This window comes from Drosophila tropicalis, unplaced genomic scaffold (assembly GCF_018151085.1).
Source record: "Drosophila tropicalis isolate 14030-0801.00 unplaced genomic scaffold, ASM1815108v1 contig_694, whole genome shotgun sequence".
Taxonomy (NCBI): Eukaryota; Metazoa; Arthropoda; class Insecta; order Diptera; family Drosophilidae; genus Drosophila; species Drosophila tropicalis.
This window is the reverse complement of record NW_027173176.1, coordinates 5,049,203-5,072,995: the sequence shown is the minus strand read 5'-3', so window position 1 is coordinate 5,072,995 and position 23,793 is coordinate 5,049,203. Positions and strand designations below refer to the sequence as shown.

Here is a 23,793-nt window from a genome sequence, read left to right as displayed (position 1 = left end):
AGTTACCAATAAACCAATTACAATTCTCAAAATATTGAAGGGTTTTACTGTCTAAGCTCTAATTAATGAAATCAGATAGGTAAATTGTGAATCAATTTTGATTGTTTGATTGCTTTGATAGATTCTTTTGTCCACTGATGCACCACAATTCTGCCATGAAGGCCAGCAAACTGCATACCATGCCCATAAGCCATAGCATTATCAAGCCAATAAAATTATCTAGACCAAGTTTCACTGGCCCCAAATTCAAATTAAGCTTTTGTGAGCCGAGCATGCGATTCTGGCGATGGGCACTCATGTAATCCGCAGCTATTTTCCATTCCCAATACTTGTCGAATCCGGATGAGTGCCAGGCCAGGATGTAATCATTGTAGACATTGAGAAAAGGCCATAAACGAGGCACATATGCCACTGTTAGGGAAAAGTAAATATCATCGACCATCAGTTTAAGACGATTCAACGCATCGTTGGGTATTGGTTCACTATTTGCCAGATGGCCAAATTGCACGCGTTCCAAAACGAAAGCCATTTCCTCAGAGCGGGAATAAGAGGCAATTTTTGATGCCTCGTACACACGAAATTGACTCATGAGACCCATAAGAACTGGCTACATAAAATTGGAAGTCAGAAATCGCATTAAGCGTAAGTATATAAACACATGTTGAATCCCTTACATCAGCCGATTTGGAGTCTATGGTCGTTATCCACACCTGAGAGGTGCCCGTCCAGGTGAGTTTATGTTGGTAGAGACGCTGACGCGAATCGGCAGCTTCTTCGAAGCTGGGTAATGTCAAAATAGCCGCCAGTCCCCCACCATAGAGAGTGGTTAGAATAATATCAATCATATAGCTGGCCAAGAGGATGGTGCGTAAGGTATACGATACGGTTATATAAGATGTACTTTGATTCACAAAAAGTTTCAATGTGCTAACACAAGCAAATTGAATACTCTTTGTCCAACTTTGCCAACGGCCTGATCCTGTTTCACCAGTCACCATTGTTACCTCAAAGCGGCGAGCGATTGCAAGAGCCAGTGACTCCATCAGGAGACATATCATTACAGAGAGCCATAACATGGCCTGAAAGGGTTGCAATGGCAATGCCCAATTAATTCGACGACTTGGACTCGGCACCAGGCAGGTAACAGCAGATCGACCTAAGAAATGAGTCATATCCAAGGTCTGATAGGCCTCAAGCCTGAAGAAAGGAGAAGCAAAACCCATTGAAATATTAAACAAAAGATCGCTTTCTTTTACCTTAAGTTACCATAAATACATCCCACCAATGCCGAAGTCGTTCCGTCTGTCCATGACCATGCCCACTAGACCAAGGCCTGTTGCATTTGGATAAACATAGCCCCAATCGGACGGCTCAGCTGGAATTGAAATAGATTAGTAAATAAAATCAACGATTCGAATTTTATATATATATATATATTTGACTGTTACTTGTAGCCAAAGTTCCTGTCCTTCTATAGTCCTACTTTCTGGTTTCAGTTTTCTTCTTTTTCGACTTTAAAATATTCATGGTTCATTTGGAAATATACAAAGAGTATTTTTAACTAATTTCAAAACAATCGGCTTATTTGAACTTGGGACTATGGGAATTGAAATCTATTCTTATGCAAAATTTTCAAAATACCTTGAATTTTATAACTACTTTTAGAATTACATTATTATGTTTGTTTATAAGTTATAATAAGTTTTAAAAAAATGTTAAAATAAACTAAAATCGTTCCTCATTCCATCCTTTTAAACACAAATCCTTGACTTTTTAATTTCTAATGGAAAATTTATAAAATCATTTTTATGTTTATTTTGATAGTTTTATTTGCATGAACTATTTTTGAAAAACTAAGTATTTCGATATCGTTTACTTTGATATCATGTGTCAACAATTAAAATTAGACTACATGTGTATTATTTAGTAGGCTTTTTTTGAGTTCGATGTGTCAATATTTAGTCAAAACGTTTAAAACGGTTTTAGCCATCTGTCTGTCACTATAAATAGTCGGTGCTGGATAAGCAGAAGTCAGAATTCGATTCTCTCATCAGCTGAGAACAACCAAACAAAAACCAAAACTAACCAAGATGCGTTTCATTTGTGTCCTATTCCTCAGCTGTGTGGTGGCCTATGCTTCCGGTGCGGGCACCTCGCCGAGCACCTCTACACCAAGCACCTCACCGGCCACTTCCACGCCAACCACCTCCACCCCAACCACCTCTACTCCAACCACCTCTACACCAACCACCTCAACACCAAGCACATCGACACCAACCACATCCACAGCTTCCACAGAAGCTCCAGCAAGTGACGCCACCACGACAACCACAACTGCATCATCCACAGCAACTACCACCACCGAAGCAACCACATCGAAGAAGAAGCACGTCACCCACTGGAAGGTAAAGCGTCATCATAAGAAGAACAACAAAAAGAACAAGAAGAATTGTCACAACAAGAAGACGATAATCCACAGACACCGTGGTTAATGATCACGCCTCAGACCTTTCCTCACAATCTGCACGTTAATGATGATATGACGATCAACGAATATGGCCACTCTATTGTTTTTTAGATATCTAAGAACCCTATAACAAATATACATACATACAATTTTCAATGCAAATGACTACATATTCCTTTCGTATTTCGGTTTTTGACCGAGTATCTGAATGATCCACTCATATATCTTACTTGTATCCGCTTGAATTGTACAATTATATCGTGCACAAAATATCAACATGAGCCGAATATCAGTGCCATCTATGGCTACTTGGGGTTTATCCAGAGCTCGATCATAGAATTTCGGTTGCCCTTCCTAGTAGCATGAGTCCAAAAGAAAGTTGTGTCAAATCATCTTGAGTTCATTATCGTGTACTTACATAAGTCACCACCATAAATGGTTCATAATCAAAAACTCCGATTACCATCTCACGTCCCTGAAGATTTTGTAATTTACTACTCAATGTATCGTCGCTTTGCCACACGATTTTTTGATTGAGTGCATCATAAAGCTGCAGGGTATACAAACTGACCGGTTCCGGCTTAACTTTAAAGTCTCTCGGACCGACAAAACGATTGGTTTTAATATGAAAAACGCTTGAATTAAGATACTCTGCGTTTACCAACAGTATATGGGGTTGATCTGAAAAGTATAAAGATTTTAGGGGTTTGACGGTGACGCAAAATGGCAACGATATATGTATGTATGTACATATTTACCGTGAAATATATACTCATTGAAATAGACAAATTCATCTTCAATTAGTTCGTTTGTGTAAGCAAAAATGAAACGACTTCGCGTTGAGCGCCAAATTGAATATATGCTGGCATTATAGAAATAATGCGCAAATTCCGATATTTGTTCTTGAAATACTATAAAGCTCTACGGAAAGAAAGAAAATTTTGAAAAATTAAAATGTGCCCGAATCTTATTGTTGATCCTGATGAGATATACATGTATGTACATACATACATACATATGTGTTTCGGGGCGACTTTTGTTTGCTGCCAGTGTTGCAAAATAAATACATATATACAAATTTAGTAAAGCTTTCGGTTTAAAAGCTTATAACTCCATCTCAGATTTCCTTTTCGCTAAGAAAATGTTCAAATTCAAAATTTCAATCTAAATGATATTAGTTTTGATATTTCGCTTTTGCTTTTTCATTGACTTTTGTTTATTTCCCCATATTTAACTTTGTTAAAGCTTTAAAGGGAGAAATTGTAAATGAGAACATTATTATTTTGTTTATATTTTGGTTTTAATATCAACAACAACGAAATGGATAAGTTCATTTTCGGTTGTCCTTCATTTTCATTTCTCAGCGAGAAGCATCAAATAAATATTTTGCAATTAAATTACGATTGTTATTCCGAAATATTTTCATACCTAACTAAACTCGAGGACAAATTGAATTTCGCCCGAGCCCATCCACAATTTCGTGAGGTTTTGGCAGGGCAATTGCCACAGCAATATGCCACAATCCAAAGGAGCATGTTGAAAACAGTTCCCGATTGGGAATTCTTTCTACAATTATGCGGAGAGAAGGTGCTGAAGTGTGAACTATTATACGGAGGCTATGGCGATTCTATAACAAGCGAATTTATTGGCCTTTTGGAGTTGTATTGCCCTAGTCTATGGCATATAATGGTACTATTTGTGGACTCCGAGATAGAGGTTGGTGCTATTAATGTGGATATATTGCAATTATTGAAACAACTTCAGGGTTTGAAGAGTTTGACCCTAACAGATGCCAAAGCCAATCAAAGTGAGCCTATGAATTCAAGATGGTATCAAAAAATATTAAATTAATTGAACTTTTCAGTCAACAGTCAGTTGCAACATTTTCAAAATTTGGAAACTTTGGATCTAGATGGTCTTGATTTGCATCTGTCTGATGATGATTTCCTTCAGTTATTCCATTCCAAAGATAAACTGCGTCAATTGTCAATTCGATTTGGCCGGGGTATTAACAAATGTGGCCTAATTAATGAATTACCCAAATATTGCCCAAACTTGGAACACTTGACTCTGGAAAGATTTGCTTTCAATTTCGAAGATCTGGGTGTGTTTCATAAGCTGAGATCATTGCATCTGATATTACGTGTCTATCTCGATATGAATGATAATCTATATAGATATCTAGCTGGTAACTATATAGAACGTTTGGAACATTTGGAATTGAAAGCGATTAAGGTCAAAACCCATCAGTTACCACATATAGTTAAGCTGAAAAATTTGAGGTCATTCGCTTGCTACAAATGGCCAAGTGAATTTCTAAAGGAATTGGGTCAATTGATTCATTTGGAATGCTTATCTCTAAGATGTTGTGAATCGGTCAAAGAAATGTCTGATCAACTAATGACTATAATCATAAATTGTCCACATCTTGAACATTTGAAACTGGGTAAACATATAGCCATGCCGATGAAGGAATTGGAAAAATTCATTAAAAATTTAAAGACCTTACGACTCAATGCTAAAAACACATTTCTCCTGAGTTTGGAATTTGTGAATTCCATTGAATGGCAAGAGAAGGTAAATATGTAACTTTATTAAAATTTGTTTCTCATTCTTATATTTGAAATGTTTTCTTTTGCAGTTAAGTGATCTGACTAGAAATCTTAATAATTTTACATTAACGTTTCATGAAGTCAATTGTCAGCATTGCCAAACGGACGCCCATTCCCATTTTGAGTGACTTACCTCACAATGATTACGCTCTAGGGCGACAGTTAGTCTTAAGATCCAATTATTATATGAAATTCCCCTTTCCTTAAACTCTTTACGTTTCATTTTATAGATCACATTATCGGTATCATCATCATTGTGCCATGTCTGTGGGTTCAGTATAAGCAACGGTAAAGGTACATAGGTATCCAATTTGAAATCAAATTCTGGATGCCATAAAATGCATGTCGTATATGTGGAATCTAAGAGATATTCTTTAGCTGTTGGCAATTTGAAATATATATATATATATATATGTATAAGTTTGTAGCTTAAAGTTAGTCTAATTTATGCTTACCAAGATAACTTAACACTGTTGACCAGTAAGTAGCCAATGCCAACATGTTGAATAGTTCTACTAAAGCGTCCAAAAGATTTTCTCTTATATTTATATAAAGTATTTTAACATAGGGCTGGGGATTTTGTAAATACTTTTAATATGTTCTGTAACTAAATTTATATGTTTTTATTTAGGATAAAAAAAAAAAAATTTAAGATTCTTTGCATTTGTATTATATGTATATAGCTCAAAGTATTAAGTAACATCTTAAGTAACTTCATTTTTCCAGCCCTAAACGATTTGAATGATTTTTGCCCTATTAACTGCATGCATTTAGTTTTGTAAATTCTTATGCGAATCATCAATTGGGTTAACGTCAAAATGTTGAAATATTTATTCAAATAAATATATTATAGCCAATTCAACGGTAATTTGTAAGAATATACATATGTATGTATAGAAGAAAAAAAAAATAAACGTACACAAATACAACTAATTACTTAACTAAACACAATTAGGAGGTGTGTCTTATGTGTGTGTGTGTGTGTGTGTGTGTGCCAGAGTGAGTGGGGAATATATATGTATGTATGTAGTTCAGAATTATTAAGAATAAGCAAAGGAAATTTTGAATTAATGTGTATTACCCCTCCCTGCCTCCCTCCATCCGTCCATCACTCCCCGTTCAAGCCTTGACAGTAACACCGCCACTGCCCAATGTTTTCATCAGTTGATAGCATTCCTTAAGCTTGCGCTTATCACCAACTTTCTCCAGGGTTTTGGCTGCCTCAGCCAGCATGCCAGCACGCTCGCCAGGTGAACATAACAGCCCAGGCGGTAGATATTTACAGGCCATATAAACGGCAGCAGCTCGTTCCCTTTCACCGGTATCGAAATTCTGATGTCTCCGATCTTTGCTACCACAAAATATTGATGAATGGGCATAGCGTGAACGTAGACTTCTATCCAATAGTTGTTGCGTAGGACACGGTGATGCACCGGCCATTAAACGACAAACGGCTTCATACAAATAAATTCGAGATTGGGCATTCTGTGGCGAGAGACCAAAAAGATATAAAGCATTATACAAAGCAAAAGTACTAATTATCTTACGGGTATATTTCCGACAATGCTGCGCAGTGAATTCAAATCGGTTTGGAATTTTTCAAGTACCTCGCCTGGCACTTGATAATAACCATCATCCTCTATATCCATATATTCCTGTTCCCACAAAGCTGTACGAGTTTCGAGTAACCAATCACAGGTGAGCAATTGGAAAAGCTACAAGAACGAGTAGTGATTAAACTTAACTGGGCAATTCGAGTTTATTTATAGTAAAGTATATCCTTTGATAGAACTATTTGCCGTTGCTAATAAGATACACGAAGCTTGCACTGCAGTTGTATTGCCTGAATAGAAACTGTTTTTTTTTTTTTTTGTGAGCACAGACAATGCGACTACAATGCACCTTCGTGTAACTTGAATCTGTTTAGGTTCCTTCTTCTCGATGTGATCTAAGGCATTAATGTGGCTTACCAAAGCAATACCCTTGGCATTGGTAATACGATTAACTGTTAGGCATTCCTGCAATTGTCCACTTGATTCATCGCAAAGACTATTAATTGAATGCTTAAGACGTTTATCCAGAGTGTTGCCATTGTTCCTATAAACGAGACAAAATTTAGTTATTTAAACTCTACTTTTCATATACTCTGTTTCACTCACATTAACAATATCATTTTAGCTCTTAGTATGGCATGCAAGGCCTTGGGTAAATGCTCGGCATGGCTATTTTGTTGCAATTGTGCTGGCAATTGTTTAATGCTATCATACAATTGCTCAGCTAGCGTGTCCTCGCCGAGGAGCCAATGTACAGATATTTCCAAGACATTTGCCCACCAAATTACATTTGTATCTGGATCATTTTCATCATCTGCCCAGAGAGTATCACGCAAAAGTGATGTATACTTAAGAACATTGCTGACTATTGTACCAGAGTGTTGTTGTTGTTGTTGCAATTGTTCGGCCTCTCCACCAGTTGAAGCTGCGTTAGGGGAAGTGGGCACAGATTTATGACCACTAGCACCCACAAGACATTGTATGGCCTTGTATAACAAATGCTCACGATAATGCTAAAGAGGTGAGAGAGAAACATTAATAAACATCTTTAATAAATCTTTTTACTTCATAAGATTTACCTTAATGGCATGGGAAGCAGGATCACAAGGATTCCTTAAGCGTGTAAAGAAACCATCTTGCTCGGCTGTACGGAAATTGTGTGTACTGCAATAGCGAAAACCATAAGCACTGAATGCCCAACGTAAACTCTGTGTCTCCTCAGCTGCCCGTGTGCGATTACATTCGAGACGTGCCCTGCCCATGTAGTAGCGGGCAAAGAGCTGCTGGAACCATTTGGGGGCACTGCGTTTCATGCGCAATGCCGTCATCACATGTATGCAAATTGTCTCGCGTGGCGTCAACAATTGATGAGCCACTTCAGCCATGTTGCTGGCATATAGAGCCATCATCAAACCATTGCCATCACTGCGCCCATTGCCATTACCATTGCCAGTCAAATGTAATTGATTCAAACGATTGTAGAGCAAAGCCAACTCTCGGGCCGAAGCTAAAGCCTGTTTCCGTTGGGGAGCACTGCAAAATAGACCGCCAGCACGTCGGGATAGCACACGACCCAGCCAGAGGCGATGGAAAAGAAACCGCAGAACTTGCCAAGATGTTTGCAAATAGCACTCCAAGCGTGTTGAGGGCAAACTCAAACCGTACATGTGCAAGCAATTCAGGTAACCCGTATACGCCTGATCACTTTGTCCCTGCATAAAATGGGTTTCGGCCCGCTGCTTGTGCTGCCAATAAGCATCCGATTGGGAATCTAATTGAGGATCACCATATACCAATAGTTTGATAAGACAACCAAGCATAAGAGTCAAATTCAATAGCCATAACCAAGATCCGTCGGAAAAGAAACCATAGCCAGAGCCACTTTCGTCATCATTGGCATCGTAAGACAGAATGCTGCGTCGCTGACGACTCTGTTCATTGTCCAGGGCATCACCGAATGCGGGACCCGGATGAGACAATAAACTCTTGAAGGGATTCACGGCCAAGACAGCGAACATAAACATGCAGAGGGCCAATCGGGAATGGCTGCCCATGCCCCGCATCGAACTGGGTGGAGGTGTCACCATCAGATCATCTTTGCTGCTACAACTGGCCGTCGAGCCACCATATGGCGATGGCGGCAATGATATATCCGAATGTAGAGGCGATAGCGATGGATCTGATGTATCGCTGCGTGGCGGAGTGAGACCCACTTCCGGCTCAGATATCATCGATTGCTGGCGACGCTTTTTGGACGAACTACCGCCCAATTGAAGTAGATCCTTGACCTTAGAGCCATCACGAGCCATAAGCTCACGCATGTGTTGAAGTTCACTCTTTAGATCATAGTTCTGGCGCTGCAGATCACGGATTTTATCAATGGATTTGCGTAAAACTGCCGATTTGTTCAATTTGGCTGCTTCGCCGACGACAAGATTCTTCAATTCAGTGATCTTGTCATTGATTGAAGTGCGATAACGTCGTTCAATGGCGTTGTGGGCCGAACGTTTAACCTCCTTTACTTTGGGTTGGACACGTTGTATGGGCACCTTGGGAGCCGTCACAGTCGCCGCCGCCGACGCTGTTGACGTGTTGTTGACTGAAGGGACCAAGGGGGCACGATTTTTGTTGGATGATCTCCCGGTGGCTATGGGCGGTGAGGTTTTCGGACTGGCTACAGATTGAGCCGGCTGCAGTACGGGCAAACTAACTGGTGAGGGCGTGACAATAGGAGCCAATGGGGAGGTGGTGTAAAAAATAAAGGGTTGAGGATTTTGGGATTGCTGTTGTGGGGGCTGTTGTGGTGTAGATGGTGCTTGGGGTGGTGCTTGGGGTGATGCCTGATGGGCTTGTATCCTCTCCGCGGGCGGTGTAGGCGGAGTGGGAGTGGACTGATAAACCGTTGTTGTTGGCGTGGGTGTTGTATTATAGATAAGTGCTGTTGTGGGTGGCAATCGCTGATTATCCATATGATGTATAGTTGTTGTGGGTTGCAAATTATAATTAGCTGCCATCAAGGGATCTGGCTTGTATATCGGCAATGGCATTGATGGCTGCTGCTGTTGCTGTCCCTGTTGCATTTGCTGTTGAAGCTCTTCCTTAATATGGACCGGTGAGTTATGTTCGCTTTTAATTAGATCCTGTCCCGGCTGCTGCTGCTGCTGCTGTTGTGCCTGAGTTTCCTCTATTGTGGGACATATAATTGGCATCGGTTGTGATTCATCCAATTGCAAGGCATATTCGTTCATTTGCGCCTGATCCAATTCCATATCCATTTCACTAAAGAAGTTATCTATCATGTCTGAATCATGGAGAGCATCTCGTATGATATTAAGCGCATCCTCGTCCTTGAACAAATCCAGGCAATCGACCATTGTATCGCCTAGAGAGTCCATGGCAAAGCTATTGATTAAGCAGCATGGAAAAAAATGGAATTTGTTATTCTATGCCGTAATTATCTGATTTGTTTATGAAATTTCAAACGCGGCGCAATAAATACCGCACAGTGGTTCAAGATGTATTTATACCGTTTGTTTAAACCTACACAAAGCTAAATTAAGACCACCTCAATCTTATTGGAAGAAACAATAACATGAATAACACATTTACATATATGAAAAAATAAACAATTCCCTATATATGTACATAAAATTAATTACTTATCGACCACTGTGCCTATTAGTACACAAACACACACACATTTATATGCATGTGGAAAAGCATGCAGAAGCCTAGTTGACCAATCAGAAAGCTCACATCGATCATACGATGTTGACGAAGCCCATAACAACAGCACAATTACACCGACAAGAAGCCACCTTCGCCGCCACTTTCATTAACTGACAATTACATCTTTCACAATTTCCTTGATAAGCAACTTCTTAACTAACGTGTTTTATAATATTTAAGCACCTGGAGGTTTTTGTTTAATTTTTGTAGTTGTATTTTCTTTTTGTTTTTCTTCTATTTTGTTTTAAAGTTCAAGTAACTTTCAACACTGACAGCTGACCTGCCTCGATTAAAAGTTAACTAGCACTGAAAAAAATGTGTACACAAAATACTGGCAGCGTACCAGTGCTGCTTAATAGTTAAATTTTAGCCCATTTTTTAGAGTTGTCATCTAATATTTTGCGAGCCCTGGCATTTAAAAATCTTAAAATTGAATTTAGTCTGTTGGTCTAACATTTATTCGCCATTTTATTGACTACATCATTTTTTGTATATCGTTTCCACCAGTAATAACCATGCTCGATTATAAAGCCCACCACACTGAGCAAAATGCCAACTGACCATAAATAGAAAGCACCCTGTAAGATTTCTAAAGTCAAAACTACTTTTTTCTTTGTCCTTATATCTGCTACCGCTGTGGCAGTGCGATCTCTGTCTGTATCAGATTCACCCAAACTCTCATAAAATTCCTCTGCCTGCGATGAAGTGCCAGTGCGATGAATTACATCCATTTGTCGCCAATGTTCGAAGAAGCCGTGCTCATGAAATCCCGTGAAAATGGATTGAAATTTATAGAGAAAAGGTGAACCCTTTGGTAGAATATAAGTGCATAGCATGGATCTTAAATACTCTTTCACTATGTGATACGAAGGACGATCCTCCTGCGAATTGTAGGTGTGAGTCAGAAAATCGCGAGCATGAAAATCTCTCATAATAAATGCAGCCCGACTAGGTTTCCAACGACTAACGGCCAATTGATAATACGAGGAAGTCAATCCCAAAGGCAACTGACGACTCCTTTGGGTAATTAATTGATAATGTTTTGCCGAAAGCGTTGATTCAACAGCCTCAAACATTGTGACAACAGCATAAACTTTCAGAATGTTTTTATAATGACTGAGATCATCCAGCTTATCCAACGGTGCCTCATAGGTAGGATGAACAAAACCACTTTCCAGTTTGGCAAAATAAATCGAGGTAAGGACATAGCTAAAGAGTATCCAAGACATGAGAAATGCACGTAAAGAGCTGATCTGGGCAAATTCAGTGACAGGTTCACCCAAATGTGTCTTGGCAAACATGGCCATTATTTCATACCATTTCCAGGGATTAACTGGTCTTGGTATTTTGGCTAGCAAATACTGCAGCAGCCAAAATATTAGAAAAACCAGCAGAAAATTGACAAATAACAACAGCCAGACGGCAGGACGAAAGGTTCGTAAGAATATAAGATATCCCGGTTTCAGCCCAGCTGCTGGCACAACCAAATATATTATCCTTCGGGTATGGGGATATAAAACTTCCACATGCGGCCAAATGCAATCGAGAACAAAGCGAGAATTCGGTGCAAAATCTGTTCGTCCCTCTATAAGATCCTTGACGACTCCGGTAAAGTTGCCATTGGGTAGACAACGGCCATAGGTTTCATTATCCTGGGGTATTAAATAAATGGCTGTGGCATTTAAGAGTTGTGCCAATACTTTGGCTGCCGTTCCATCGAGGGCTGTGAAACCCGCTTGAGTAACCGGTTCCAATGGGATAGCCATCAATGGATCACTGAACATGGAAAATCTTAGCTGAGAGCCATGCAAGTTCCTCAATTTATCTATGAAATAAACTGAATTGTAGATCAATTTTAAGTTTATCGTATCTTTAAATGGCTGAAAATCGTATATATTCCTTGGATTGATAATGACCAAACCGTATAACATGTTCTTCGTAAACCAAAATTCTTCAAACAATTGCTGCACTTGATCCAACGATGCCTCCGGCCAGAGGAAAAGATACTTATGCATATGTTTGCGCGGCTGTCGAGGATTCAGCATGTTTATTATGCGACGAACTAGGAATTTTCCTGAATGTCCTTTTCGTATATAAAAGATATTCGTGCTATCCGTTTGACGCATTGGTTCTAGCTCATGGATCTCTATGCTTCGGGTTATTACTGGCAATCGGCTGCCGATACATTGATTAAGTTTCAATTCTTGTTCTATATGTTCAACAGACAATGGGCAAGTAACACATCGGTAGATATAAGTAATCTGTGTGGACTGATTCAATGCTATTTGGCAGGCAATTTTCGCCACAGTTAATGGTTCTTGTTTCGCTGCATTAACCGTGCTAAGAGCCAATAAAAAGAATAACCAAAAGCTGGACATGATGATAATAAACTGAATTTAGAATTATTCTTCAAAAGCATGGCTTCTGATTTGGATATATGTATAACAATTGTACCCAGGAGTATGCCAATTAAGCATTGCGTGAGCCGTTAAGTAAACAAATAACTGGTAACTTAAAAAGTAGAGAAAAAACGAATTTTGTCTATCCGCAGATAAAAATTACTAATCAAGAGCTTCCAATATATATACATATCATTTGACTAATCTTCATACAATTATATTCATTTAAAATTTGTAAATAAAAACGAAATTTTGAAATTTTAAATTACCTGCTTAGTTAGCCTTTTTTGTTAGCAATAACTATAGCCACAATTTATCGATTAGTCGATTTTGCTTGACAACCCTACTTTACGGCCGGGTCAAAGCATCCCTGGCCTTAGCTGTCATGTTTCACTTCCTGTGCTTGTGAACAAAATACAATCGTTAAGGCTAAGAAAACCCTGCGAGTGGCGAGTGTTTTAAGATCACACTCAACAACAACATCTAAAGTGTGGTAGTGTGGAGAGCCACCACAACTGCGACCGCGTCAGCAATAACAACCGTAACATCGAATCCCCTACCAGTCGTCCTCCTCAGTAAGAACAAAGCGTAGAATAACAAAAAAAGTTGCGGCACCCGCGAGATAAGAAAAAAAAAAAACGAAAGGCAAAACTAAAAGCGAAGAAAAAGTGTGTTTTAGCAGGATCCAACTTGAGTTTTCTAGCTTTTCATTTTGGGGTAGAGCGCGCGCGTGTGTGTGAGAACGATGGCAGACTCGGAGAAACAGCAGCTACCCATTGAACAACAACAGCTACAGCAGGATGAACAGCAGCAGCAAGATGATGGTCAGCAGGCGCAGGGTAAACCAGCGCCGCCCCCAAAGGAGATTATTGGTAAGCAAAAATAAACCCACCGCTGGGTGAAAAATCATCTTAATTGTTGTAATATTCAATTTTCATTCATATGCCAAACACATGGCAGCGGCGGGCCCCAGCACCCAAAATAGCCAACGAAAAAAAAAGGAAAGAAAAATGTGCGTGCCTGTGTGTGCATGTGTATTAGTGTATATGTGTGTGTGTGAGTCTTAAAATATACGCGGACGCCATTTTGTAAATGGAACGTACACTACGCCGGCTCTGCTGCCGCATGAAAAGCGGTCGCAAAAGAAACGAAATTGAAAATTCTGCTTTTTACCGGCGGCGGTGCCCACGCACCCCCGTTCAACCCAATTACTTACCGCCTTTCAGCGCGCGCGCACTCTTCACCAGAGCGGCGCGGATGCGAAGAGAGGGAGAGAGCAAATGCGAGAGCAAGACGGTTGTGCGTGTGTATGTGTGTGTCCATGTCTTCATGTATGGGTGTCTGTGTGTGTGCATTGTTTTGGTAAATTTGATTTGTATACATTCTAGAGATGGTCTCCGCCATAAGGCTAGCGATATTCTTTTCCGCCTCAAAAGCTGACTAGGAGTTCATTTTCAAAAGAAAATCGCAATAAAATTTGCATGTGAAAATTGTAAGATGTAAAGTGATGTCAATGATGACTTGCATATTCATAGAAGGGTATCCTGTCAAATGAAGTGACAGCCAAGGAAATTGCTAGAATTTTCATCGAGTCTTTGCTTTAAAGCGATGATTATAGAAAGTGCCCACCACTAATCTTGCAATCCCTCACATAAACACACCCACACACATAAAACGTATTTACACATGCAACCATGCATTTACCTTGCGTATTGGTTTTGAATTAAATTGTATTTAGATTCTTTTTTTTTTTATTGTATTAGATTTTCATCCTAGTCTATAACTATATACATACGTATGTAATATATACATACGTATATGTTTGTTGGACCGTTTCTAACCTCAATTTAACCACCTCATTTGCTTTGGGGTTTTCTTCTTTTCGTTTTGTTTGTTTGGGTTATAGCCACTAAAGTTACCGGCACCGTTAAATGGTTCAATGTGAAGAGCGGCTATGGCTTCATCAATCGTAACGACACCAAAGAGGATGTTTTTGTACACCAGAGCGCCATTGCCCGTAACAATCCGAAGAAGGCGGTACGCTCTGTCGGCGATGGAGAGGTCGTTGAGTTTGATGTCGTTATTGGCGAGAAGGGTAATGAAGCTGCCAATGTGACCGGCCCATTGGGTGAACCAGTGCGTGGTAGCCAATTTGCTGCCGACAAACGTCGCAATTTCCGCCCGTGGATGAAGAAGAATCGCCGCAAGCAGCCCGGCGATGGTGATGAAGGCGATGACCAGCAACAGCAATTGGCCCAATCTCCGGCCCAGCTGCAACAGCAACCGATTGATGTCCAGCAGCAGCAACAATTGCAAGGAGGGGCAGGTGGACCACGTCAACCACGTCCCAATTATCGTCGCGGTCCCGGTGGCCCACCCGGCGGTGGACCACGCGGTGGTCCTCGTGGCGGTCCAGGTGGACCACCTGCCGGTGGCCCAGGACGTCGCTACAATAACTATTATCCGCGTCAGCAGCGTCGAGGACTGGGAGGCGGTGATGGCAGCAGTGCTGCTGATCCTGGTCAAATACATGATCAGAATCCCGATGGCGGTCAGCCACGTCGCGGTGGCCCTGGCGGCGGCCCACAGAGACGCTTCTTCCGGCGCAATTACAACAATGGACCACCACCACCACGTCGTGATGGCGGTGAGTACAGTAAGTACCTCATTTTAAATCAGATAGATAGCCAGCTCCTAGGTCTATGGAGTGGTCGAGATCTCAATTATATTAAATATTGAATTTTTTTGTTGCAATTGCAGTTCAAGGTCAAGGACCACCGCGTCAGCAGCAACAACAGCATCGTGTGCGTCGCCCGAATCGGAAACCAAATGGCCCTGGTGGTGGTTTGGAACAACAGCCACAGCAGGTAATCAACTAAAAACCAAAACCAGCCATCAAGCTACAACAACAACAACCACAATTTAACAACAACAACCACGATAGCAACTATAACCACTATCAGCATATAGAAGTGCAGCGCGGTAAAAGCAGCGGCTGTAACAACAACATCTACAACATCAACATCGGTGGCGGCAACACTAACAACAAATATAAACTAAAAAACAACTAAAACCACTAACTAAAGATGCGCATTAGAAGAAGCATTCTTAATTAAAAAGACACTAACAACAACTACAGCAAGAATCCACTTACACCGTACAACCAACATCAACATACACACACACAACAAATATGCCGCATGAACAAGAAAAGCAGCAGGAGATAGAACTTACAACCATCCAAACACACATACACATTAAACATTCATTGAGAGAGGCTTTTCGGGTCCTAATAACTCTTATCATTTCTTCCTTGATTTAACAAACACACAAAAACTAAACATAATGGTAAAGACAACTTACACAAAAGAAATTTAATTTATTTCTTGATCTTATTTATTTGCTTTTGATTTGAATCATTTTTGTTTGTGTATTATAATTTGCTAAATTATTTCTTTGACAATCTACCTCCCTCTCCTTCCCCTACACCACCAACCAACCGAACGACCAACTCTCCTCCACAACTTTAGAATGGCGCTCAAGAGCTGCAAAATACAACAACAGAAAGCACTGCATAAAAATGGCAACAACAATATCCAACAATCAACAACATAAAGCAACCAACGCAGCAACAATTATCAACCACAACAACAACAAGATCCAAGGGGTTGCAGCATTCACAACATCAACAACAACAAACAGAAGGAAAACCGCAACAACTACATCAACAACACAACACTACTACAACAACATCTAAAACAGCAACCAAAAAAAAATGAACAATTTTGCTTTTTGGTTATGTTTCAAAATGTGTATTAAGGGCAAGCAACACAAACAGCAACATTAATGGACAAAAATTGTTAAATAACGGAAAAACCAAATTCGCAATCTCAAATTCACAATACACAATACCTGGATAAATATATATATATTTACATATATATGTACAGCAAATACATATATATTTATATATATATATATATCTTAATCAAATTTGAAATTGCAACAACTAACATAAAAGAAAGAACACCTAAAAAAAATTAGTCATAAAAACTTGAATGAGGTTAAAATGGGAAAGAACCAAAAACAAAAAAATAACTTAAAAGCGAAAACGCCAATTAGATCAGATCAGATTCTATATAGCCACATATATAATTATACATTTATACTTATACAAACATTTTACAAATCATTTTTGTTTTTTTTTTTTTTAAACTTTTAAGTAATTTGTTTTTGCAAATTATGTATTTTTATAGTTAATTTTTTGATTATTATTCTTTAATTGGTTTTTTTGTGTTGTACAATTTTTGTCCATCATGCGCGAGCCCCCACACTTTGAGTCAGTTCCCCCTACAGAATGAAAAGAAAATGTGTAACAAACAAATAAGAAAAAGAGAGAGAGTTAGAAAGAAAGAAAGAACAGTAATCTTGTAATTCACAACAAAAACAAAACGTATAATTATGTATACAATATACAACAACAACAACAACAAATGCAAATGGCAACAAAGAAAATGCAAAGAAAAAAACCTTTCAAAAAAAAAAAAAACCAACAAAAGCAAAAACAAAAAAAAAACGTATTGGAAAAAATAAAAAAATTGAAAAATATTCATTGTGATTTTTCTTTTAAAATTTATGGGGAAGAAGGAATTCTTAACAGATCGTAAATGAGTAGTTAGTCCTATAATAATAATACAATAATCATTATGTGGGAATAGAGAAAAGCAAGTGGAAAGTTTTCAATTGTTGTCCACGCACATGTTTTACTTAATAGTTAGTTACAACCAATTCATCCATCCTATCCACTATAGAAAAAAGAAACGAACCAAAATTAACTCAATATTTGGTAACAAATACAGATACAGAATATCTAAATATAATTAAGCAAATATTGAACTAACGGAGTGTATGTATATAGAACTTATTTTAACAACAACAACCCAAACATTCAAATGGGTAAACAATAGTTTCTTTTGTCGACTTCAAAAATTTTCCACTCAATGAATTGAAAACGTAAAAAGCTGTAAAGATTTCGCAGTTGCCAAAATTGTATAAATACCATGGATTTAACGAAAATTGGGACACAGTTATAATCTATCTATCTTAAAGTAACTAAGTGAAGAGATGAAAGTTCTTTTGGTTCTGGCACTGACCGTAATGGTTCTCTGTTTTTCGATTTCGCGTGCAGACGACACCTCCGACGACACTAGCGATGTCGATTCAGGAACTGGCACCGGCACCAGCACAGGCACAGGCAGCTCCAGCTCCACCACAGAACCAACGACAACAACAACCACCACAACTACAACAACTGAAGCTGCCGTACATAGGCGTACACGTCATCCTCATCACCGCCGTAGACGTATTATCCGTAGGATTAATCACAGAAGTTCTGAGGGGCGTGAGCGTCGTCGTCGCCGCGGTTAAACTAAAAATTGGAATATAGTTTATTTCTTTTAAAAATCAGACCTGTCTGCGTTTGGATTTGAAAATAAAACTATTCTCTTGATTCGCAAACAAAACGTTTGCCTTTTATACTAAAAAGACTGTTTACTATCGTTTAAAAAACAAGAAAAAAATAAGATCCTTTTAATTAAGAAAACACAAGCGGTTTTTAAAAATCTTAAGAAAGTTATTGGAATAAGCTTGGTTTCAAATTCATTTCGAAACTACTTTTAAAACAGAAAGAGAAAAAGAATCGATGTCGATCTCTTTCTAGCCCATGCACTTTTGTTCTTCTCGTAGACCTTATCCTCGAGTGTATCGAAAACCTTTGTGAAAGAGAATTATATTAAAACCAATAAATAAAAGACAAATAGATATTGAAGTTTTATGGCTTATTGCAATTGTGTAATTTTGTAAACGAATTTCTTTAAGGTAAAAAAACAAACTATTTAACAATTTGAAGCGGAAATTTAGTGGGAAATTTTAATTTGTTTTGTCTGAAAGTATTTGTCATCAATGAAAACGCAAAAGTCGACTAAGAGCTTATACTTTTGCACTGTGTGCGCCAATGCCATATTGGGCAATGTTGTAGTCAAAATGCTAAATAGATGGCCAAAAGCAATGGCATCCAATTCACAAGGTTGATCGCCATAAAAGAAGGGCGTTGTGGGTGACTCCTTTAGCTTATACTCGAGTGTCTCGCAGCATTTTGATACTTTTTCGATGACATGTTTAATATCCAAATCATTCCACTGGTACACCTTTAGCAATCGCAGGGCATTGCGACGCTTTGAATAGTTTTGGATCTGATTCAGCGGCCAGGGAAAGACTATGCCATTGCGCGGAGCTGTGACCTCTTTGTAGACGCGTTCATTCTTAAAGCTAATGTACAATTCGGCCATGGTGAAGATATTTTCAGCTAGAGATACATAAGTACGCATGTCAGCTTTCTCATCGGGATCTTGCCAGCTGCCAATAGCCATATCCTTTTGTTCAATAAAATTGACAATAGGTTCGAACTCGGCAAAAATAAATGCGCCTGCACGTAAGAACGGCAACTTGGTCATTCGTCCACCCGGAGACATGTTCTCAGCATTGCCGCAGCATCGAATATTGAAGGGCAAGCCACACATCTTTAAATATGCCTTCACAGCCAAGCAACTGGCATTTTCCGGCAAAAGTATTTGCTCTGCGTCAAATGGCTGCAGAGATCAACAGAAACAGGTAAGTGTATGGCTTAGAATTTTCAAATCTTACTTACCTGATAAAGTGTGGCATCCTCTGGCCAGGGCTCTTCGGATAATTTATCAGCTGTGTGCATTTGATTTAACAATTGTGACTGCATTTTTAAGCCACAAAACCCGAATCTAAATTAAAAAAAGTATATCTATAGCGATGAAGTAACAAACAGCTGTTTATCTAGTGTTACCACATAGTTAAGCATAGTGTTATTATCTTATCAGGTGGCAACTCTATTAACTTTTTAGTATCGATATATTCGATAGTTCCAGCGATGAGAAAATCGATTTGTCGCATTCTGGATGTGCTATCGATAGTATCGATGGTGCCATCGATTGATTTCCCAGCTCTACTATCGTTGATTGTGCACAATTCTGTCCGCTGCGTGTTTTTGGTTGTTTTTTGTTTTTTTTATAGTTAACAATAAATTCTGCTAGTGCCTGTTAAACTAGACGTTACGCAAAATTCCAATAGAATAAAAGGTAAGTGAAAAACGTCTATATTTCATTCCAACATATATACGTATGTAAAAACATACATAAAAACACTCACACATGCGAATACATAGTCTTTGCATACCATGATTAGCATTTAATTATTGCCAAAATATGTGTTTAGTATTGAACAATATGAAAGAACAAATGCTTATCGTGGAATTGCGACACTCCCTAAAAATGTGGCTGGTCAAACAACAATAAGAAAGAAAAAGAAACACCAGCAGGCAGAACGATTCATTTGCCGGCCTTAGTATCCGCATGTGTGTGTGTGTGCAAGTTGGTATGCGTGATTCATTTTTTTTCATTCGTTTTTTGGGCTATGCATATTATTTTTTTTTATGGAACTGGCTGGCAACGCTTCATTCCTTGAATTATCCCAACACTTTGACGGGGGTAATTTTGGAACCCCCTTACTCCTTGGCTATATCAACACCCCTTGCCATTTAACTTGTTTCTCTTTCGCACTGCTTTAATTGTCGTTGGCTAAGCTTTTTGGTCTGCTCATTTTGCATTCACACTTAATTAATTCTATTACTTAGCCTTTTTTTTTTTTTTTGTTTGTTTCGTTGTTTCTCTGTTTTTTTTCATTGCCAACGCTTTTCCCTTCCTTCAAACCAACAAAAACAAAAAAAAAAAAATTAGGAAAAACGATAGAAAACTTGTATAAAAATACATTTTTATTATCTTGCCTCAGACCATAACATTATTTAATGTAAAAACTGAGGAAAATTAATTTGAAAAAATAGAAGAAATACACTCAAACAAATATATATGTATGTATGTATGTATTGGTAATGGTTATAAAGCAAGGCGACGTGTATTTAGATAATGGGAAAACAATAAGCAAGATAATAAAACAACAACTGCAACAACAGCCAAATAGGGAAACAGTTATGAGGAGGGGGTAGGAGGAACGAGCGAATGTGGTGGAGGAGGAGGTGACAACGAGTGGTGAGAAGTTTTGGATAGGGGCAAAGCAAAGCAGCTGTCAACCATTTCCATTCTGGTCAATATTATTCAATACCTTCTCACTCAGTCTAACTCTCTATTTCACTCATTTTCTTACTCTGTCTCTGTCTTACTCTTTTGTATCCCTGCATATTTTCATGGCCTTATCTGCTTTTATGGTTCCGTATTTGGTCGGACGATATAGTCGGTCGGTAGGGTCAGTCCCCTCTAACCACCAACCCATCATTCCACCCAAGCCACTCGTTCGTCCACCTCATTTCACCCCCCACCCCGGATCTTCTGCCCTTCAACCGACTTTCTATCTGGTCAACAATGTGTTAATAATTGGAATTTAATCAATATTATTGAGCGGAGCATAGTCAAAGCGAGAACCAAAAAAAAAGAGCGACAACAAATCTTAGGCTAGCTTTTGGAAATAAACGGGTGGAACCAAAGTAAATATTAGCCACTGATTTATTGGGGCTTGGATCATAAGGAAGATAAACTGCTAACGGACTTACTTATTGGCTACTAGAATAGATTATGTGGATATCGTGAGTTTTAAGGTCTAACCATTTCCTTAGTCATATTGCCCTTTATAGTGGTTCAGATATAGATTAGAATAAGGAAAATGTTGCTAATCATTTCTTCACATCGTTTGATCTTTTTGTTTTATAAACTTTAATGATGATTCTCGACATCGTCATATTAGTTCTTATACTCAACGGCTTTCTTAATCACCCGCACATATGTATGTGCATACATACATACCATTATGTAGAATCTCATTATCGCATACATACATACATGTAGTATGTATGTATGTATTACTCAGCATTACTAAAAATATGCCTATGACCCACATGTTGCATGAGAAAAAGAAATGTCGAAAGCGAAACCGAAGAGAAATACATACATATGTAGGTACATATCTCAAACTCAAACTCACAAACAAGACACATCAGCGCGCAAGAGCAACAACGCAAAGAACAATTAAACAATTCTATTAAATTGATCGGAAATATAAACATTTCACAGCATAACAACAAAAGGGAAAAGAAAAAAAGAGCGCCATGGCCGAAACACTGAACCAACAACATCATGCTGACGATCATCATGATGAGGATGTGCATGATGCCAACTACCAAGCACCGCCAGAAAAAACAATTGAAGAGATAATGGCTGCCGATCAGGAGGATGAGAGTTTGAGACGTTACAAAGAGGCGCTCCTTGGTGCAGCCCAAACTGAAAAAATTGTTGTCGGTAAGTACAATCAAAACAAATTCTGCTTGAATGATGTTTATTTCAATGTACACTGTTCACTTTTATAGAACCAAATGATCCTCGTAAGGTAATAGTTAAAAAATTGGCTCTTGTTGTGGAGGGACGTGATGATATGGAATTGGATTTAACCGGTGATATTAGTCAACTCAAGCAGCAGGTGAAAAAAAACATACGAATTAAAAAAAAAAAAAACGTATATTAATTTAAAATTCCTAAATGTGATTTAGGTCTTTGTTATCAAGGAGGGTGTTCAGTATAAGGTGCGCATTGATTTTATTGTTCAACGTGAAATTGTCCATGGATTAAAATATGTGCAGAAAACCTATCGTATGAGTCTTCCCGGTAAGCTACATATAAATATCTATTTTTGTATATTTTAATTGGTACATATTTGTACATAGGACATGAGAATAGCTTAAAAAGAAAGAGGGCTAAGCTGAAAGCCATCAAACGTTCTTTAGCTTAAGCGATAAACAATACATTTGTTTACTTTTTTGCAATTGTGAGGGCATCTTAGTTACCTTTCATAATCTATAGAGCATTTAGTAACTTGCAATTCTCTAAATCTTTATGAGAAAAACGTTCATGGTCAAAATGATAGATATATGTAAATGCAATCGATTAAACTGCAGCAAAAGTGAAGAAATGTGTTCCATTAGTCAATGTTATGTCAGCACTTTTAGTGCTTCGTTTTGGGTTGCCTTTTGGCTTCCTTCTGTAGATTTGTCAGTTGTTATTTCACTTTGGTTTCAAGCACATCTAACGCAAGGCAAAATGGGAACTAGTGGCTTTAATGGCACAGCTCTATTGTGCGGTCTCTGCAGTGTGGTTTATATATTCTTTATAACTTTTGCCATATTTACACTAATTATGTGTTAATATTATATAAAAAAATGAATATCCGGTTTAGTTGTCTTCCCACCATTTTAATTTGTTAATTTTTTTAACTATATCTATATATAATATCTTATACGCTTGTGCCTTTAATGCACAACATATTATGGATAACTTTAATTGCATGGCTTTAAGTTTTGGGTAAGAGGAGATTGAATTAAGAGCAACAAATTGATTATATAGATATTTTAATTAATAATTTGCAATGTCGCTTCTTGTGTGTTTTGTAATATAGTTGATAAAATGGCCCATATGGTCGGCTCGTATCCTCCCAAGAAAGAAATCCAAAACTATTTGACACCACCCGAAGAGGCGCCCTCTGGTATGATCTCACGAGGCACTTATTCCGTTTCCTCAGTATTCACGGATGATGATAAGCATATTCATTTGAAATGGGATTGGACATTTGAGATCAAAAAGGATTGGGAATAAAAATGACGAATCCACCTACGCTTAAAACCACACATACACACACAAACACACACACACACAATACACACTCACGCGTACGTATGTTTCATCTGTAATTATAAATTGTGAGAGATAAATTTTTCCAAAACGCAAATCACCAAGTATTTTTATTAAGCTAAATTTTTGAAATATTTTTGTAATTGTAAATTGTAATGTGTATGTAAAATGGAAACCATAGAAAGTATTTTTGATACCCATTAATGATCCAATTGATGAAATTGTGTGTAGAGATCAAAAATCTGTTAAAAGAAAAAA

General features: G+C 38.4%; 8 protein-coding genes across 10 annotated transcripts; 4 read left to right on the top strand and 4 right to left on the bottom strand.

Moving 5' to 3' along the window:
- Positions 1–34: 34 nt before the first annotated feature.
- Ir76a (Ionotropic receptor 76a) lies at positions 35–5,583 on the bottom strand. Of its 2 annotated transcripts, XM_068292409.1 has the most exons (8): positions 5,535–5,583; positions 5,213–5,457; positions 3,226–3,388; positions 2,886–3,148; positions 2,698–2,821; positions 1,267–1,375; positions 675–1,197; positions 56–607 (listed from the first exon to the last, which is right to left on the bottom strand). In XM_068292409.1, exons 1-8 carry the CDS (start codon positions 5,578–5,580, stop codon positions 92–94), a joined length of 1,989 nt encoding a protein of 662 aa, XP_068148510.1. In that variant the 5' UTR covers positions 5,581–5,583; the 3' UTR covers positions 56–91. The 2 variants fall into 2 exon arrangements, with proteins under 2 accessions (XP_068148509.1, XP_068148510.1); XM_068292408.1 differs by lacking the exons at positions 2,698–2,821; positions 2,886–3,148; positions 3,226–3,388; positions 5,213–5,457; positions 5,535–5,583 and adding an exon at positions 1,642–1,683 and having other exon boundaries at positions 35–607.
- Positions 3,777–5,986, top strand: LOC137578819 (uncharacterized). Its single transcript, XM_068292407.1, has 3 exons — positions 3,777–4,274; positions 4,332–5,044; positions 5,109–5,986. The coding sequence occupies exons 1-3, from the start codon at positions 3,788–3,790 to the stop codon at positions 5,205–5,207; spliced, it is 1,299 nt and encodes a 432-aa protein (XP_068148508.1). The 5' UTR covers positions 3,777–3,787; the 3' UTR covers positions 5,208–5,986.
- SREBP (Sterol regulatory element binding protein) lies at positions 5,882–10,647 on the bottom strand. Its single transcript, XM_068292406.1, has 6 exons — positions 10,545–10,647; positions 7,712–10,034; positions 7,239–7,645; positions 7,050–7,176; positions 6,627–6,794; positions 5,882–6,564 (listed from the first exon to the last, which is right to left on the bottom strand). The coding sequence occupies exons 2-6, from the start codon at positions 10,025–10,027 to the stop codon at positions 6,199–6,201; spliced, it is 3,384 nt and encodes a 1,127-aa protein (XP_068148507.1). The 5' UTR covers positions 10,028–10,034; positions 10,545–10,647; the 3' UTR covers positions 5,882–6,198.
- Positions 10,648–10,810: 163 nt separating this feature from the next.
- Ir68b (Ionotropic receptor 68b) lies at positions 10,811–12,857 on the bottom strand. The gene has a single exon (XM_068292907.1). The coding sequence runs from the start codon at positions 12,737–12,739 to the stop codon at positions 10,811–10,813; it is 1,929 nt and encodes a 642-aa protein (XP_068149008.1). The 5' UTR covers positions 12,740–12,857.
- A 287-nt stretch (positions 12,858–13,144) lies between these two features.
- Positions 13,145–17,129, top strand: yps (ypsilon schachtel). Of its 2 annotated transcripts, none has more exons than XR_011032772.1 (4): positions 13,145–13,632; positions 14,667–15,416; positions 15,521–16,108; positions 16,291–17,129. XR_011032772.1 is itself a non-coding variant. In XM_068292423.1 (4 exons), the coding sequence occupies exons 1-4, from the start codon at positions 13,506–13,508 to the stop codon at positions 16,336–16,338; spliced, it is 1,032 nt and encodes a 343-aa protein (XP_068148524.1). In that variant the 5' UTR covers positions 13,146–13,505; the 3' UTR covers positions 16,339–17,129. The 2 variants fall into 2 exon arrangements, 1 of the variants encoding a protein (XP_068148524.1); XM_068292423.1 differs by having other exon boundaries at positions 13,146–13,632; positions 15,521–15,627.
- Positions 17,130–18,582: 1,453 nt separating this feature from the next.
- On the bottom strand, positions 18,583–19,627 carry LOC137579036 (metaxin-2). The gene is made up of 2 exons (XM_068292708.1): positions 19,467–19,627; positions 18,583–19,407 (listed from the first exon to the last, which is right to left on the bottom strand). Exons 1-2 carry the CDS (start codon positions 19,548–19,550, stop codon positions 18,676–18,678), a joined length of 816 nt encoding a protein of 271 aa, XP_068148809.1. The 5' UTR covers positions 19,551–19,627; the 3' UTR covers positions 18,583–18,675.
- Positions 19,628–19,767: 140 nt separating this feature from the next.
- Positions 19,768–23,632, top strand: RhoGDI (rho GDP-dissociation inhibitor). Its single transcript, XM_068292418.1, has 5 exons — positions 19,768–19,926; positions 21,928–22,152; positions 22,221–22,330; positions 22,401–22,515; positions 23,303–23,632. Exons 2-5 carry the CDS (start codon positions 21,963–21,965, stop codon positions 23,497–23,499), a joined length of 612 nt encoding a protein of 203 aa, XP_068148519.1. The 5' UTR covers positions 19,768–19,926; positions 21,928–21,962; the 3' UTR covers positions 23,500–23,632.
- Positions 22,823–23,440, top strand: LOC137578828 (uncharacterized). The gene is made up of 2 exons (XM_068292419.1): positions 22,823–23,208; positions 23,303–23,440. The coding sequence occupies exon 1, from the start codon at positions 22,948–22,950 to the stop codon at positions 23,050–23,052; it is 105 nt and encodes a 34-aa protein (XP_068148520.1). The 5' UTR covers positions 22,823–22,947; the 3' UTR covers positions 23,053–23,208; positions 23,303–23,440.
- Positions 23,633–23,793: the final 161 nt, after the last annotated feature.

Bases quoted from the DNA above. Each gene is read 5' to 3' on its own strand.
- LOC137578819 (XM_068292407.1), top strand. From the start codon at position 3,788: ATGGATAAGTTCATTTTCGGTTGTCCTTCATTTTCATTTCTCAGCGAG. The intron at 4,275-4,331 runs GTGAGCCTATGA...TGAACTTTTCAG, and splicing joins AGATGCCAAAGCCAATCAAA to TCAACAGTCAGTTGCAACAT. The intron at 5,045-5,108 runs GTAAATATGTAA...TTTCTTTTGCAG, and splicing joins CCATTGAATGGCAAGAGAAG to TTAAGTGATCTGACTAGAAA.
- Ir76a (XM_068292409.1), bottom strand. From the start codon at position 5,580: ATGTTGGCATTGGCTACTTACTGGTCAACAGTGTTAAGTTATCTTG. The intron at 3,149-3,225 runs GTAAATATGTAC...TATACTTTTCAG, and splicing joins CAATGAGTATATATTTCACG to ATCAACCCCATATACTGTTG. The intron at 608-674 runs GTAAGGGATTCA...AATTTTATGTAG, and splicing joins TAGACTCCAAATCGGCTGAT to CCAGTTCTTATGGGTCTCAT.
- SREBP (XM_068292406.1), bottom strand. From the start codon at position 10,027: ATGGACTCTCTAGGCGATACAATGGTCGATTGCCTGGATTTGTTCAAG. The intron at 6,795-7,049 runs GTAAGCCACATT...TCGTTCTTGTAG, and splicing joins ATGCCAAGGGTATTGCTTTG to CTTTTCCAATTGCTCACCTG. The intron at 6,565-6,626 runs GTAAGATAATTA...CTCTCGCCACAG, and splicing joins GCATTGTCGGAAATATACCC to AATGCCCAATCTCGAATTTA.
- Ir68b (XM_068292907.1), bottom strand. From the start codon at position 12,739: ATGTCCAGCTTTTGGTTATTCTTTTTATTGGCTCTTAGCACGGTTAAT.
- yps (XM_068292423.1), top strand. From the start codon at position 13,506: ATGGCAGACTCGGAGAAACAGCAGCTACCCATTGAACAACAACAGCTA. The intron at 13,633-14,666 runs GTAAGCAAAAAT...TTTGGGTTATAG, and splicing joins GCCCCCAAAGGAGATTATTG to CCACTAAAGTTACCGGCACC. The intron at 15,628-16,290 runs GTAATCAACTAA...CCACAACTTTAG, and splicing joins TGGAACAACAGCCACAGCAG to AATGGCGCTCAAGAGCTGCA.
- LOC137579036 (XM_068292708.1), bottom strand. From the start codon at position 19,550: ATGCAGTCACAATTGTTAAATCAAATGCACACAGCTGATAAATTATCC. The intron at 19,408-19,466 runs GTAAGTAAGATT...TGATCTCTGCAG, and splicing joins AGGATGCCACACTTTATCAG to CCATTTGACGCAGAGCAAAT.
- RhoGDI (XM_068292418.1), top strand. From the start codon at position 21,963: ATGGCCGAAACACTGAACCAACAACATCATGCTGACGATCATCATGAT. The intron at 22,331-22,400 runs GTGAAAAAAAAC...AATGTGATTTAG, and splicing joins TTAGTCAACTCAAGCAGCAG to GTCTTTGTTATCAAGGAGGG. The intron at 22,516-23,302 runs GTAAGCTACATA...TTTGTAATATAG, and splicing joins CTATCGTATGAGTCTTCCCG to TTGATAAAATGGCCCATATG.
- LOC137578828 (XM_068292419.1), top strand. From the start codon at position 22,948: ATGGGAACTAGTGGCTTTAATGGCACAGCTCTATTGTGCGGTCTCTGC.